Source organism: Dichomitus squalens (genome assembly GCF_000275845.1).
Source record: "Dichomitus squalens LYAD-421 SS1 unplaced genomic scaffold DICSQscaffold_2, whole genome shotgun sequence".
NCBI classification, from domain to species: Eukaryota; Fungi; Basidiomycota; class Agaricomycetes; order Polyporales; family Polyporaceae; genus Dichomitus; species Dichomitus squalens.
In genome coordinates this window covers 850,905-865,985 of record NW_006766884.1, presented here as the reverse complement: position 1 = coordinate 865,985, position 15,081 = coordinate 850,905, and the positions used below count along the sequence as shown (strand labels likewise).

Genomic DNA, 15,081 nt, shown 5'->3' with positions numbered 1-15,081 from the left:
GGACGGGAAGTGCCGGCGGTCCGCGGTAGCTAAGTCGACACACTTTCACAGCAACGCTCAGTCAGCATACCGTCTCACAGTGCTCTGCTTCAGTCATCCAGACACCTGTGAAACTTCGGACATGTGTATAGGCCGGCCTAGGTCTTGACTGCGGCGTACTCTAAACGTCTTCGCTATAAGTAGAAACTTGTACATCTCCCCTGGATGCGTGCAACAAGTGTAATGGATCTATGTGGGACGGAACTGTCATCGGGCAGGTGTCCGCATCTCCAGCTGCTCATCTCCTTCTGTCGCAACAGCTTGCCACCCGGAACTCGTATCTGGCCTACCACGTATCCGCGCTAGGAGATTCGAGAAGAAGGCTACGTGTTGAATCAGCTCCGCTGAATCCGTACGCGATTCCTGCGAGGATTTACCTTGAACAGCTGTCGGCTGACCATCTTGTCGTTGTGTAATGTAGTACACAGGTATGCCAGCAAGTACGAATGCTAGCGGCAGCGTGAGTTGTGAATGAATAAGCAGAGCTAATAGTCCGATGCTTACCAAGAACAGCCATAGCCTCGAGCGGCGCAGCAACGACAGGCATGCAGAGCAGGAATAGGCAGACCTGCAACGCTGATCAGTCGTATGAAACAGTATACAGGCCGATCGCAGCACGCACCGCGCAAAAGACCAGTGGTGTAATGATCCATGTCTTATAAGGTCTTTCTAGCATTGGCTCCTTGACGCGCAAGATGACAAGCCCTAGCACCTACACCGATCGATGGCAGTGAGCGGGCAGCACTCGGCATCCTGCAAGCCACCTACTGTCAAGAAGTAGAATGCCCATGAAGCAACCACCGCGAAGTTGATCAAGGAGCGGAATCCGCCTCCGATCAAAATGAACGCGATCGTGAGTCCTGCTTGTAAACACATCGCGTTGAGAGGTGTCTTGAGCGTGGAGTTATGGCGACCGAAGAGCGCAGGAAGGTAGCCTTCCTTTCCGGCGACGTATATCAGGCGTGCAGTCGTGAACGAGCTCCCTGTGCGACAGCGAATGAGTATGTGCATATTGCCGGCGTGACACTGCCTCCTTACCGTTCAACGCGCCGAAGCACGAGAACGCCACCATGGCCGCGAACACCGCACCGCCGACCGGACCAAACAGAGCGCGCCCAAAATCGAGCGCGACCGTGTTACTGAGGCTCACTGTCCTCTACATAACCGAATGAGCTCCTAGTATAAAGAACTGGTGCCAGATCGAGACAACCTACCTTGTCGAGCACGGCGAAGTATGCAATATTCGCGAGGATGAAGAGCGCCTAAAACAAGCTGAAGTCATAGTCCACCTATCGTGCCATGGGTACATACCATGACCATTGCCATGCTGGAATGAATGGCACGAGGGATGTTCTTCTCGGGGCGCTTCATCTCGCCTCCGACGTAGTTGGCCTGGTCCCAGCCATCAAAGGCCCACAAGCTAGAGTAGAGTGCCAAAGCGTACGCCGATGGACTAGTGCTCGACTGTTCGAAGGGTGGTTCAGTCAAGGAGGTAGAAGCCTTTCCGCGGGCCAGTTGCACAAGGCCGAGCACAGTGATGGAGGTCTAGCCATTGTTTGTTTCATGTGGATGGTGCTGTTAATTCGAATTGTACCGGAGAATTGGCAGCTCGTACACACCAAAGCGATGATCTAGAGACCGTCAACGTCTTGGGACAAGTCTGTATATTTGGGGAGAACTCACCTTGACTGTTGTGAATACTACGGCAGCGCGGGAGCCGAGGGTAGGCGTAGCCACGCAGATGATGGACACCACCAAGACTGCCGCGACGGCAGTGAGTTTGATGGCCCACTGGGGAATATCATCTGGCGATACATCAGCGCGGGTAGTGTGCCAGAAGAGTCGATTAAGGTATTCTGAGAAAATTAGGCTTATTACGGCGTTGCCGCCTGCACCAGGAGAACCGCGTTAGGTCACAGGTGCTCGTGTGTCCGAAGACGTTTGTTCGCGTACCTGGTTTGAGGGCTGATATTGCTGTCCATGCGAATAGATACGACACAAGGGGTCCGTAGGAATATTGGAGATACGCCTGCGCGCCTCCGTTGACGGGTATAGAGGACCCCAGCTCGGCGAAGCTACTTGCGCCTGTCCAAGCTAGAATTCCGGCGGCGAACCAGACCAGCAGACTCGCCCCGACACTCTGGGTATTTGCCAATACCACTCCAGGCGAAGAACTTACCCGGATGACTTAGCGGAAGTACAAAGAGAGAGCCCGCGAACTGAAGAGACTCACAAGATTCCCGAACCAATTTGAAGACCCACAATGAGGGCAATCCCTTCCAGAGATCCAATTTCTTCAGGCGGCGTGCCGAGCTCCTGTAAGGAAAACACGCACCATTAACCAGTCCTAATCGTTTTTCGTTCGACTCCAAGTGCACGTCTTCGGGTTCGCTCACGCTCGCGCTCAGAGGCAGAAGATCGTGCTGAAAGTCGAAGCCGGTGACAGAGTATGACCGCCCACGAAACGGTCTCGAGGTTTCTGCCAACAGTGGCCCCTCGGATAACTCCAAGTCACGTAGCGAGTCATCAGAGTCCTCTGAGAGACGTGTTGACCGGATAGATGGGGAGTATATTTGCGAAGTAGCGCTCCGAGGTGACTTGAGGTTGTCCAGTAGCGTTGTGTTGGCCGTAGGTGTCATACGAGTTGTAATCGCCTTGAAAAGGTCTTGCAAATAGTCGTGAAGGCAGTGAACAAAACGTGGCAGGTCGTCTCAGCAGGCAGTAGGGTGTGAAGACAGCGTTGGAGTCTAGGTGGACGCAAACGTACACGCGCGAATCGTCTACTCCAGTCCCGAGAACGAGCTTTCCAGAGTAGGCGCTCGGGCAAATCGCGATCACTTGCTCGTACCCAACCCATCATCCTCGGCGCAGCAGAGCATGCACGAAGAAGTGACCATTCGACAAGAAAGGAGCGGCGCTTTATGTACAGTGGCCCTCGGGACTACTGCAATGCCCACGCGCTCTGATAGTTCGGTCAGGATATTCTGGCCGAGAAGCAGCACATCGCCCGGAATAGTGTTTCCCATTAACATACACTCATGGCACTACCGCAGATGCACCATACGAGACGAGGTACTGTCTCTGACCCAGTTCGAGAGACGATATCACAGGAAAAGACTTGCTATAACTGGCACAAAAGGAGGTGTCAAGGGAGGAACTTGGACGGGCAGCTCGCCGGTTCCCTACAAATATGCCTGAATATCGACCATTCATGGCAATGCAACATCAACTTACCGAATTGGGGCCCAGGCGCGAAGCCAGGCGGTAAACGGAAGAGAAACGATGACGATTGATGTAACAACAAAAGATGAACACATTCCATAGCTCGACCGTTACAAAGCATATGCTGGCTGTCGTGGAAGAGTACAGATATTGATATCCCGGGATGACTAGATGTGCTACTAGATATAAAAATAAGGGACTCATGCGATGAGAGCATCGAAGGTAACGTCGCGAGTCAGTGCTCGTAAATAAGACGAAGTGGGCAACGAGAGACGAGTAACGACTGTATGTATGATCTTACTGACCAAATGGACCCGGCGTATTGGCGATCCAGGGGTGCTTGAGGAGGTCGGCAGCAGAAGGACGGAGCTCGTGGTCGAGCTCGAACGTGAGCTCCAGGAAGTTGACAGCCTCGGCGGATATGTCCGGCGGTATAGAGGGCTTCGCCTTAGCGGAGCCAACCTTGAAGATGGCTTGCATCTGGGAGAGATGCGGCCATGGGTGTTCGCCTGTCAACATCTCGACGACCAAACAGCCGACACTCCAGATATCCGCCTTGAATGTGTAAGCCTTCTGCTGCACCACTTCGGGCGCCATCCAAAAGACTGATCCCTGGAGAGAAGGGCGGTGCGCACGGTGACCCGGGAGTAGGTCTGCGGAGATGGGATCGTGAGCCTTCAGATTACACGTACTAGGCTGGGGATCGACTTACTGTCCTCTACCTTCTTCGAGATACCAAAGTCAGAGATCTTGATACCGCCCTTGTTGTCGACAAGCATATTAGCGCCTTTGATGTCTCGGTGGATGATATCACGCTCGTGGAGATAGTTGAGGCCGAGCAAGATCTGGCGAACCCAATTGCGCACAAGCGGCTCCTCGAACGCGCCGTAGTTACGGAGGAGAGATGTGACGGAGCCACCGGGAACGTACTCCAGGAAGATGTTGAGATGATCATCGTCAATGCAGGAAGCTGAAACCAAGTTAGTTGGAGCAAAAGTAACTGATCTTCTGAAATTGCTCACAATGATATTGCACAATGTTCTCATGGTGGAGATCGCGCAACAGCTCAATCTCCCGCTCGAGCGCGCTGAGCATGGATTTCTTCCGCTCCTCGTTCGGAGCAGAACCGGTCGGGAGCTCGACTTGTTTCACAGCCATGAGCAGACCTGTCGCCGCATCCATGCCAAGGTACACTTTGCCGAACGACCCAGCACCTATGAGGGCACCCTTGATCCACTTAATCGTCTTCTCGCCTGTGTTGCCGTTGACAAGCACATCATGTCAACCTGGCAGTCTCACTGCCCGTACTGGAATTCATGCTTACCTGTGGACATGATCGGCTTCCCAGTCTCCTCTTCCTCATCTGTCGCAACCGTTTCGCCTCCTTCCTCATCCTCATCTACTTCCTCGTCTTCGTCTTCCTCATCCTCTCCTTCCCCACTCTTGATGCTCTGCTTGTCGTCAGGAACATCGACTTTCGTCCACTCGTCTGAGTCTCCGGACTTCGCCGCAGTCTCCTGCCGGCTCTCAACCTCAGCGGTAATCTCGTCCACAGTCATCAAACTCGCAGTATCCGAGCGATCGCGCTTGCTCCTGAGCTCAGTGATGTAACTCATCCGCTTGGACGCGGTGGACATGCGCCTCGACAAGCGCCTCGAGCTCTGGCTCTCCGAAAGATTCAGCGACTCCGACAACGACTCGGACGGGAACGCTACGGGGGGCAAGAGGTGCGGGCTGGTCCCTATGTGCTTGGACGCGCTGCCATCCCCCGTGGAGAGGTCGACGGAATGCCCGTCGTCTGTCGACAGAGACACGCGAGGCGGTGGGTCGTGCATCGTGCTTCCTTCGCTGAGCAACGACGGATCCGGCGACGCCCTGCCCACCGCGGTCGCGGACATAGACGACGCCATGGACACTCGCGGGGACCGCTCCTTCTGCGAGCCGATCGTGCTCACGCTGAAGCGGCTCTGCGACGGCATGTCCCTGAACGATATGATGCTGTCGCGCCGATTGGGCACGCCGCTCTGCCGCATCATGCTCTGCCGCCTGGTCCGCTCGAGCACCTTCTTCTCCGTGAACGGGAAGTACTCCGCAAGATGCGTCGTGATGAGCTCGCTGGGGGGCCGCTGCCCGAAGAAGTTGCGCAGCTTGGACGGGCCCTTCTTGCTCGTGAAGCTCTTGGTCGGGCTCGCCGAATTCTGCGCGGAAGTCGGCGACGACGGGGCCTCCTGGCTCGCGCTCTCGGCCGCTTTGTCGGGGAAGTTCACGCCCAGGCCGCTCAGGATGCTCACGGAGCTCGCCCGCTTCATCGCCTTCGTGTACACCGGGGGCTCTGCGGCGAGCGCCTTGTCGAGCACATCCTCGTCGTCCGAGCCAGACGCGTTGGGCGTCGGAGTTGGAGGGGTGATAACGCGCTTCACGCGTCCAACCTTGTGCAGAGTCAGGCCGCGCTCCCGCGCGGGGTCGTCCGGCGGTGCGGCGATAATCGCCATGAGTTCTGCTTCGCTCAAGGGGCCTCCTGTAGAGTTGTAGAATAGTAAACGTAATGCATGTCAGCCAAAGTATAGAGTTACGCCACCGTCAGACAAAGGACACTTACGGGTCGCGTCGCCTTGTCCCCAACCCAGGAAAGCGCCCCACCCATCGATCTTGAGGGCGCCGTCCTCGGACTCAATAGACTCTGAGCCGTCCGTGCCTAACATATTGAACTTCTTCAGCGCTTTGGACAGGACCTCGACGCCCCCGTTACAGTCCGCGACGTTCAGCGTCGTCGTCACGCTCTCGTCCGACATCGTGAATTTAATCAGTTTCCGGCGCAGATCGTCCAGGGTGGGATTGTGCGACGGGGTGCCAGGGCGGTACGGCACGTTCAGCCCTCTGTACGTCGGCGGAGAGGGATTCATCGTGCCGTTGCTTCTCTGCGTCATGAACGACTCCGCGATCGGGGAGAGCGCAATCGACTGCTGCAGCTGCGAGCTCGCGAACGGATGGGGGTTGCGCGCGCCCACCCCCGGGCGGGGCAGCGGCTTGTCGTTAGTCGGCGTGGACTGGGACTGGGAGCTGCTCCTCGCATGTGATAGGTCGGACGCTGCGCGGCTGGCGTTACGTACAGGCGGTTGGCTGGGGGGAAACGGCAGGGGCGACGTTGATCGACTGTTAGGCGTCCGAAGGTTCTGATTTCCTTGCCGCGGGTCCGCAGGCAATCCATAGCCAGACCAATTCGGGGTTGGCGTCTGAGAGGATGGCGTGAGCAAGCCAGCCTGAGGCAGCGTCAGCGGGGCCTCCAGGAGGGTGGGCGTGCGCCGCCCAGACGTGCTCGGGGTGCCCGGATTCGGGGAATGATGGAAATTACGGGGAGTGCGGGCAATGGGAGGAAGAGGAGGCTGCCCACGTGGAGGAGGAGGCAGAGGGGGAAGGTTTGCGCGGTTGTGGGCTGTGGTAGGCGTCCCGTGCTGCGTCGCACTATTGGGCTGCACCGGCAGCGGGCGCATATTGCTCCCAAGCCGCGCCGAATCTTGCCCATCTCGTACGAGGCGGGGAAGATCAGGGGAGCTGCCGTTCGGCGGGAGGTGCAAAGGGGCTGGTCGACCCGACTCGAGCCTTCTGGCACCGTTCGCACGCGAAGAGCCGCCATGATCGCTCGAGACACTCGACGTACGACTGTGATCCGCCTTGCTGGGACGATTGGTAAGGGAGGACAGCGCGGCGCTGGACGTGCACTTGGCCCGGAGCTGCTTAACTGCATTGACGATCCGCAATCTGTCTCCGATGCTGGTCATGCCCATCTCTTTCAATGTCATCTGGTCTAGCTCCAGGAGCACATCGCCGCGGATGTCGTTCGCTCGGAAAGTTGCGGCATGGTGCCCGCACTTTATGTCGGAGAGCCAGTGCGCGACGTGCGCGTCCGTCCACGATCGCAGGAATTCAGGGTATGATACGCCCGCGGGCGGCTCGAGCGCATGATTGTGTGAGCCATTCGTGGGTGTATTGGCATAGGAGCCATTATAATTTGCGGTGGCGCGGGCCTGAGGAGTCTGGAAGTGAACTGAGGTCGGGGACGTTGGGGAAGAGGCACGGGATGTTGGCTGAGACGCGTCTTCGAGCGCCTGCAGATTGCTTGAGCTTGCCACTGCCACAGACATCTGTGTTTATGATACGCAGGTCTAGAAGGGATTCGAGGATACTCTTTCGTCAGATAACGGTCGTCACTAGGAGCTGGAGGAAAGATGGTCGACGATGGACGGTCCAAGCTCGTCGTCCAGCGCCTTTTAACGACTCATAGACCGGTATGAGTAAATGCTCGGACCTCTCGTGGTGTTACAGCTGCGTAAAAGAGAAACGACAAAGCGCAGAGTAGGCGTCGACCAGGCGGGGGAGGGGCAGAGAAAGAAACGGCGGAGAGCAGCAGGGAGAGACAGACAATGAAGCCAAGGCAAGAGAAGAACGACGACCAAGTCCGCACGCAACAACTCTCCTCAATAGGCGCCAGACCCGGCGCCCTGACATCAACCGGCTCATCACAACCGGATTTTCGTCTCTCGCAACGCCCTCAAGCCAACTTTGCTGCAGCTGGCAGTAACGGTACTCAGCAGCGCATATGCAGTGTAGATGCCCTACAGCTGACAGCTTCGTATGAGCTGTCCAGCTGGGAATGATACAGGCTTCTTTTGCTGCGTGCTGGGTTCCCTGGATACAATCGCAACTTCAAGCGCCCGGCTGCTATCGTATCCTTCGCGTCTGTTTGCGGGTATACATCGATGCTCTGATCTCTCAGCTAAGCTCACGCCCATCCATCCCCGGTCCCGCGTACAGAACATTCTGTGGTTGGTTGAGCTTGTCGCTTTCTTGTACGATCTTCTGGCGTAGTTCCGTTGACGGTACAGGCGAGCCAATCCTGACCCTATCACCTTTAGCGCAAGTCGTGTATTCGGTCATCCGAACCCGTGCTGTGAACTGACGTCCTTATCCAGCCCCGATCCTACACGTCCGCCAGTTGTCTATCGCGTAAGTTGAAAAATGTGCGCTATACTTATATCTATAGATACTGAGCAATTACTGTACTGCCTACGCCAGACGCGAGTCGAAGATGTCGTGTCGGATGTTGATCATCAATGACATGTACATCATGGATGTCTCTTTCGATGTTGACCCCTCTGGCCAGAAGCGTTGGGCGCGGCGTCCGGGCGGTTTGTCCATGCGGCTGCCGTTGACATCAATGAGAGTGCGTTTTAACCTGATAATTCTACTCAGGGTATGCCGCGCCAAGCATTGCCTGCGGCCGACCTTTTCCCTCTCTTAATCAAGCGCTCTGTCGAAACATCGCCGTCTGCCGGCATGTCTAGTTGTGCACTCGTCCGAAGAGGAGACTCCCTCGCAGGATTGGATAGTGGCGCTCCAGCAACGTGGCTATGTGTTCCTGACCTGGGGGCCCCTCCAGTAAATGCGATCAGCAGCTACTTTCAGCCACGTTCGTCTCGCGTCTAAAGATGTCGGTGTTTGGTGACTGTCCGCGCTGGGTGCCCGTAGGATGTGTGGAGAGGTGCAGCTGGCAGGCATGGGCGGCCGCATTGTGACGGGTAGGGACGTGGTCGACATGTATATGTGGTTGAGGTGAGGACAGAGGCGTGTAGACGACGATAAGACGGCGAGCGCGCATGCGCCCATCGCGCCGTTATCGAGACAGGGAATGGCTGGAAATGGGCATTGCGGGCAAAAAGGGCTCGAGGGATGGCCGGAAAAGGCTAGAAGGGCCAAAATGATGATGGAGAAGGGGGCGGCGTCTAGGACGGCAACGGACATCTCGAATCTGGGTCACGGCCGTTCGGAGTATGGGAGCTGCTAAATAAAACAGGCTTCTGCCGCACGCCCTGGCTCGCATCCACCTTTCCCGTCCGACCTCAAGGTCGCCGACCTTTCCCCTCGTCCTCCACGTCCTCGACCCGGGTATCCGGCAGGTCTTTTGCCCCTTCCTTTCCTTACCCTCCGCGGTTTGCTTTCTCTCTTCTTCACATACAACGTAATAGCCACATCTCTGCGCTCGACCACCAGCTCTCCGACGGACAAGACGTTTTCTCCCTAGCCCAAGTCCTGTACCCGCCATGTGGGTAAGGACAGTCCTTCTCTCCCTCCTGGCATTAGCCCAGTGGGGGTCCGCCTCGCCGTACCGCGCAGACCTCGTCGACTACAACATCAACACCAACCAAAATGCCCAGACCCCGACAGACTACTCGACCAATAAACGCTCCAGCTACACCAAGTCGCCACCCAACTGGCGTGCAATCCCCTTCTACACCGTTCTCATGGACAAGTTCGCCGATGGCGACCCTTCCAACAACGACTACTTTGGAACGATGTACGAGTGGGACTGGCGGGAGACACAGCTTCGGTTCGGTGGTGACTTGAAGGGCCTGGTGTCCAGATTGGACTACCTACAGGGCATGGGCATCAAGGGTATCTTCATCTCCGGGACACCTTTCCTCAATATGATCTGGCAGGCAGACAGTGCGTATTCCCTGTCACGTCGCCCTAGATGCGTCTCGGGCTCATGTTTCACGTTCCATCAATCGCGCAGGCTACTCGCCGCTTGATTTCACGGTGCTTGATCCCCACTGGGGAACGCTGGCCGATTGGCAAGCCGCCATCGACGAGATCCATTCCCGCGGGATGTATATCATGGCGGACTTCACAGTTGGTACCATGGCTGACCTCGTCGGCTTCAAAGGGTGCGTTCGTCTCGCGCTCTGAGCCTCGAGTTTGTGCTCATTCGCTTCAGTTTCCTGAACGAGTCCACGCCCTTCTCATTAAACGAGTACGATGCAGTTTGGAAGGATCCTCTCTATACGCCCTGGGGATTCCAGGAGTACAAGGACTTCGCTGTGCGGCGTGAATTTGACTGTCACTGTGCTGCTGGCTAACGCATCTGCTATGCCGTCCCTAGGTTAACAACGCCTGGAATGACTCTTGCCAACTTCCCACGTTCTGGGGAGATGACGGAACCATTCAGAACATCGGTTGGACTACCGGCTGCAGGGAGTCCGATTTCGATCAGTACGGTGACATGGAGGCGTTCGGTGTTCACCCTGACTGGCAACGTCAATTAGCAAAGTTCGCGTCAGTACAGGACCGGCTGCGTGAATGGAAGCCAGAGGTTATGGCAAAGCTCAAGACTTTCTCGTGCATGGCCATCACCGCTCTCGACATTGATGCCATCCGTATCGACAAGTCGACCCAGGTCACCGTAGACGCTCTTGCAGAATGGGCTTCCAGCACCCGTGCTTGCGCCGCTGCCCTGAACAAGACCAACTTCTACATCCCTGGTGAAGTTACCGGTGGTGACACGTTCGGTTCCCTCTACTAGTAAGTTTAGGCTTGCATTCACAGGATATGGAAGGCGCACGTCAAACTGATCGCAATCTGACAGCGGACGCGGTCGTACGCCAACTCAGCGGCCCTCGGGCTTCCTGCAGGCGGCAAACACGACGGCTGATATGGATCAGTTCTTCATGCGCGACAAGCCCCTCAACGCACTTGACGGCGCCGCCTTCCATTATTCGACGTACCGCTCCCTCACACGTTTCTTGGGCATGGATGGTAACCTGCAGGTCGCATTCGACGTGGACACGAACTTCATCACTGCGTGGAACGAGATGTTCGTCAACAACGACTTCTTGAACCCGTCTTCGGGTGACGTCGACCCGAGGCACATGTTCGGCACGAGCAACTTCGATGTCTTCCGCTGGCCTAGTTTGGAGAATGGGACACAGCGCAGCGCTTTGGGCACGTTCATTACGAACTTGGTTATGCCTGGTGTGGCATTGGTACGTGATCTCAGGATGCTTCGAAGATGTTGTCTGATTGACTCTCTTTGCAGTATTACTACGGCGAGGAGCAAAACTTTTATCTCTACGACACCACCGCATCCAACTATCTTTACGGGTAGGTTCATGTGTTGGTTCAATAGCGGTTGCGTGATTAATCGTGATTAATCGATGTCTTGTAGACGGCAGGCCATGTTCAGCAACAAGGCGTGGCAGAGGCACGGATGCTACTCTCTCGGATCTGATCAGTACTTCAACATGCCCATGGGCAAGACCGTACTCGGCTGCCAGGATGACTGGAACTCGCTCGACCACTTCGATCCTACCACCGACAGCCGTCGCCTCTTCACTCACTTCCTTGCTCTCCGGAAGCAGTTCAGCTCGCTTCAAGACGGGTTCAACCTTGTGCAGCGGGGTAACTGGACGTACTTCATTGCCCGGCCGGGTTCGAATGGAACGCTGACTGAGATGGGCCTCTGGTCTGTTTCCCGGTCTCCGATCTCCGGCGTCCAGACGCTCACCGGGAACACCGACCAAGTCTGGATGCTGTACTCAAACGAGAACACGACGAAGACGTGGGAGTACGACTGTCACAGTTCCTTGTGGATCTCGTCCCCGTATCAGAGCGGCCAGGTCGTTCGCAACCTGTTCTATCCCTACGAGAACTACACCCTCGCCCAATCGGGCTCGTCGATTAATAACAACAGCCAGGCGCCTTGGTTCGGATGCATGTCTTCGGTCACGATGGACCCCTTCGGGTTCAAGGCGCTCGTCCCGATCACAGAATGGGTCCCTCCCCCGCCGATGCTCACCAAGTTCACGCCTGGGCACGACGCGCGCATCCAAGCCGAGTCTGGAGACGCTAATGCGACGACGGTTCAGATCTCGCTCGAGTTCAACCTGCCGATGGACTGCAACAGCGTCACGAATGCGATGACGTTTAACATGTCCGGTAATGGCAACGCGCCGACTATCGACCACAACACCATCAAGTGTCTTACGCTCACGGACGCCCCTGCGCCGCGTATTCCTGGCACACCGATCTCGCAGTGGTCGTGGACAGGCAACCTTGTGAACTTCCCCGACGGTATCCTCGAGATCCAGGTCAAGAATGCGGCCACGCAGACCGGCGTGTCGACTAACGTAAGTGCCTGACGGGCTGCGCGATGAGGAACGGGTTTCGGACTCACGCGCGTATCTGCCGTTGGCTTTTGACAGGTTACGGACCACCTTCTGTTGCGGAAGGGCTCGTCGAAGAACGTGATGGTGTTCCCGGAAGCGGACTACGACAGCTCGGCGCTGAGCGTCTCGGGCGGGACTTTCACGTTCACGCACCAGGCGTTCGGCGCGGACATGTTCCGGTACTCAGCGAACTTTGGACAGAACTGGACGGAGTGGCAGCAGTTTGAGGCGACGTCGACGCTCAATGCGAGCTTGTTCCACGACAAGGCGAACTTCTGGGAGGGCAACCATGTGATGGTGCAGTGTAAGCGTCTCTCAATCGTTATATGCTCAAGGGACATGGCTAACGTTCACGGAATCAGACTGGAGCGACCTTGCCAAGTCAGCGACCGTGGTCGTTCACGCGGATCATGGATACAGTACTCCCCGGCGTGTTCCTCAGCTGCTTGCTCGTGGTCCCTTCAACCAGTGGGGTTTCGACAAGGGTATCACCGCGCAAATGACGCAGCAGTCGAGCGGGAAGTGGGAGCTCGAGATCATGGCGAGCTGGCCGACGTACATGCAGATCAACGTCTTCGGCTACGACAACTATTACTACGGAGACATCGACTCGGACGGTGTTCTCGACCGTCTCCCGCCGAATACGGCCGCTCCCAACTACCTCAACATCTCCGCTCCTCCCAAGCCTCACCTTGCCTGGGCCCTTGTCGTCGACGACCAGCATATGACTTGGTCTCTCGAGCCGCGCGGCGAGTCTATTATCGGGGCGATCACGTACGCCCTCTTACTGTCCATCCCGCTCATCACCGGTGCACTGGCTGTCGTTGTCTTCATGTGGTCGTTCTATGGCATCAAGTACAACAAGTGGGGTGTGAAGCCGACCAAGGACCACAGCAACTACTTCCCCATCCTGGGCTCGCTGGGTAACAAGTCGAGCTCGAATGTCAACAAGGAGCACACGCCCTTCTCGGAGAAGGTCTTTGGTCACCATCACAAGAACCAGGAGGTGATCGGCTGGCCCGAGGACAAGGACAAGCGCCGCTGTGTGCTCATTGCCACGCTCGAGTACGAGATCATCGACTGGAAGCTCAAGGTCAAGATTGGTGGTCTTGGTGTCATGTCGAGTTTGATGGGTAAAGCTATGACGGACGTCGACCTGATCTGGGTCATCCCGAAGGTCAAGGACCTGGAGTACCCGCCTGGCGAGCCTGCCGACCCGATTGAGGTCGTCATTTTCGGCGAGCCCTACCTCATCGAGGTCGAGTACCACGTCCTGGACAACATCACCTACGTCATCCTCGATTCGCCGGTCTTCCGCGCTCAAACCAAGGCAGACCCGTACCCCGCTCGCATGGACGATCTCAGCTCTGCGATTTTCTATTCGACTTGGAACCAGGCCATCGCTGCTACCGTCCGCCGCTTCCCGCACATCGACATCTACCATATCAACGACTACCACGGTGCGCTCGCTCCGATTTACTTGCTGCCGAAGGTCCTTCCGGTCTGTCTCTCGCTTCACAACGCCGAGTTCCAGGGCCTTTGGCCGCTGCGCACGAAAGAGGAGATGAAGGAGGTCTGCTCGGCGTTCAACATCAGCAAGGAGCACTGCACGAAATACGTCCAGTTCGGAAACACGTTCAACCTGCTCCACGCTGCTGCGTCGTTCATCTCGGTCCACCAGAAGTCCGTCGGTGTCGCCGGTGTGTCGGACAAGTACGGAAAGCGGTCCTGGGCTCGGTACCCCGCCCTGTGGACTCTGAAGCACGTTGACTCTCTGCCTAACCCCGATCCCACGGATATCGCTGCTCTCGACGAGAGCCCTGTTTCTGTACGCGACATCCAGATTGACCAGTCGGCCGAGGCAGAGCGTCCAGAACACAAGCGTCAGGCGCAGGAGTGGGCTGGTCTTAAGCAGGACCCTAATGCGGACTTGTTTGTGTTCGTCGGTCGTTGGTCCAAGCAGAAGGGTGTAGATCTCATTGCCGACGTCATGCCGTCACTGTGAGTGATTTTGTCAAATTGACTTCTAACTGGAGGGATCGACGCTGACGCCGCTCTAATAGGCTCGAGAAGCGTCCTTCCATCCAGCTCATTACCGTCGGTCCCGTCATCGATCTCTACGGTCGATTTGCGGCGGAGAAGCTCGCCCGTCTCATGGAGATGTACCCTGACCGGGTGTACTCGAAGCCGGAGTTCACTGCGCTTCCGCCGTATCTGTTCAGTGGTGCGGACTTTGCTCTAATTCCCTCGCGTGATGAGCCGTTCGGTCTTGTTGCCGTCGAGTTCGGTCGTAAGGGTGCTCTTGGTGTCGGTTCTCGTCTCGGAGGTCTTGGTCTCATGCCTGGTTGGGTAAGTGACTCTGCCGTCTCTCTCACGAAGCTGCTACTGATCCCGAACGTCTGCAGTGGTTCCCTGTGGAGTCGACGTCTACGGAGCACATGATGTCTCAGCTCACAAAGACAATCAAGATGGCTCTCAAGTCAACGGAAGAAGAGCGTGCCATGCTCCGTGCGCGGTCCGCTGTTCAGCGTTTCCCTGTTGTCGAGTGGCGTCAGCGCATGGAAGACTTCCACAAGCGCAGTATCAACATGAGCCGTCATGTCGCCGGCCCAAACGCATGGAGGCCATCGGACGCAAACTTCAACCCGACCACGCACGCTCAGGAGCCATCGAGTTGGGAGCCCGAGTACCAAGCTTACCCTTCGCAGCCGGACTGGGACAGTCGTAGCATTGCTGAGAGCCACAGCCCTCGGTTTAGCCTTAGTCCCGCATCGCCGGGATCACCCGGACAGTGGAGCCAAGAGTCATTGACTCCTGGTGG

The 15,081-nt window shown here is 56.7% G+C and overlaps 3 protein-coding genes across 3 annotated transcripts in view; 1 reads left to right on the top strand and 2 right to left on the bottom strand.

The window, feature by feature from the left end:
- Positions 1–179: 179 nt before the first annotated feature.
- On the bottom strand, positions 180–2,678 carry DICSQDRAFT_77855 (L-methionine transporter; the record flags this gene model as incomplete). The annotated part of the gene is made up of 13 exons (XM_007361135.1): positions 180–362; positions 417–488; positions 544–607; positions 662–751; positions 808–1,022; positions 1,078–1,195; positions 1,254–1,301; positions 1,351–1,584; positions 1,659–1,670; positions 1,723–1,928; positions 1,993–2,213; positions 2,273–2,315; positions 2,375–2,678. The coding sequence occupies 13 exons, from the start codon at positions 2,676–2,678 to the stop codon at positions 247–249; spliced, it is 1,743 nt and encodes a 580-aa protein (XP_007361197.1). The 3' UTR covers positions 180–246.
- Positions 2,679–3,330: 652 nt separating this feature from the next.
- On the bottom strand, positions 3,331–7,662 carry DICSQDRAFT_77854 (Pkinase-domain-containing protein). The gene is made up of 5 exons (XM_007361134.1): positions 5,861–7,662; positions 4,586–5,779; positions 4,284–4,514; positions 3,974–4,231; positions 3,331–3,914 (listed from the first exon to the last, which is right to left on the bottom strand). The coding sequence occupies exons 1-5, from the start codon at positions 7,401–7,403 to the stop codon at positions 3,559–3,561; spliced, it is 3,582 nt and encodes a 1,193-aa protein (XP_007361196.1). The 5' UTR covers positions 7,404–7,662; the 3' UTR covers positions 3,331–3,558.
- Positions 7,663–9,201: 1,539 nt separating this feature from the next.
- DICSQDRAFT_77850 (glycoside hydrolase family 13 and glycosyltransferase family 5 protein) overlaps positions 9,202–15,081 on the top strand; it is a 10,082-nt gene continuing 4,202 nt past the window's right edge. Inside the window, exons 1-9 of the mRNA XM_007361133.1 lie at positions 9,202–9,762; positions 9,833–9,983; positions 10,034–10,136; positions 10,199–10,617; positions 10,682–11,078; positions 11,132–11,196; positions 11,261–12,221; positions 12,297–12,564; positions 12,623–14,261. Coding sequence (XP_007361195.1) covers positions 9,360–9,762; positions 9,833–9,983; positions 10,034–10,136; positions 10,199–10,617; positions 10,682–11,078; positions 11,132–11,196; positions 11,261–12,221; positions 12,297–12,564; positions 12,623–14,261 — 4,406 coding nt within the window. The 5' untranslated portion in view covers positions 9,202–9,359. The remainder of the gene's footprint in view (positions 9,763–9,832; positions 9,984–10,033; positions 10,137–10,198; positions 10,618–10,681; positions 11,079–11,131; positions 11,197–11,260; positions 12,222–12,296; positions 12,565–12,622; positions 14,262–15,081) is intronic.

Coding starts and splice junctions, on each gene's coding strand:
- DICSQDRAFT_77854 (XM_007361134.1), bottom strand. CDS start 7,403: ATGTCTGTGGCAGTGGCAAGCTCAAGCAATCTGCAGGCGCTCGAAGAC. Junction 5,780..5,860: donor GGGACAAGGCGACGCGACCC/GTAAGTGTCCTT, acceptor ACAACTCTACAG/GAGGCCCCTTGAGCGAAGCA. Junction 3,915..3,973: donor CTCGAAGAAGGTAGAGGACA/GTAAGTCGATCC, acceptor CCATCTCCGCAG/ACCTACTCCCGGGTCACCGT.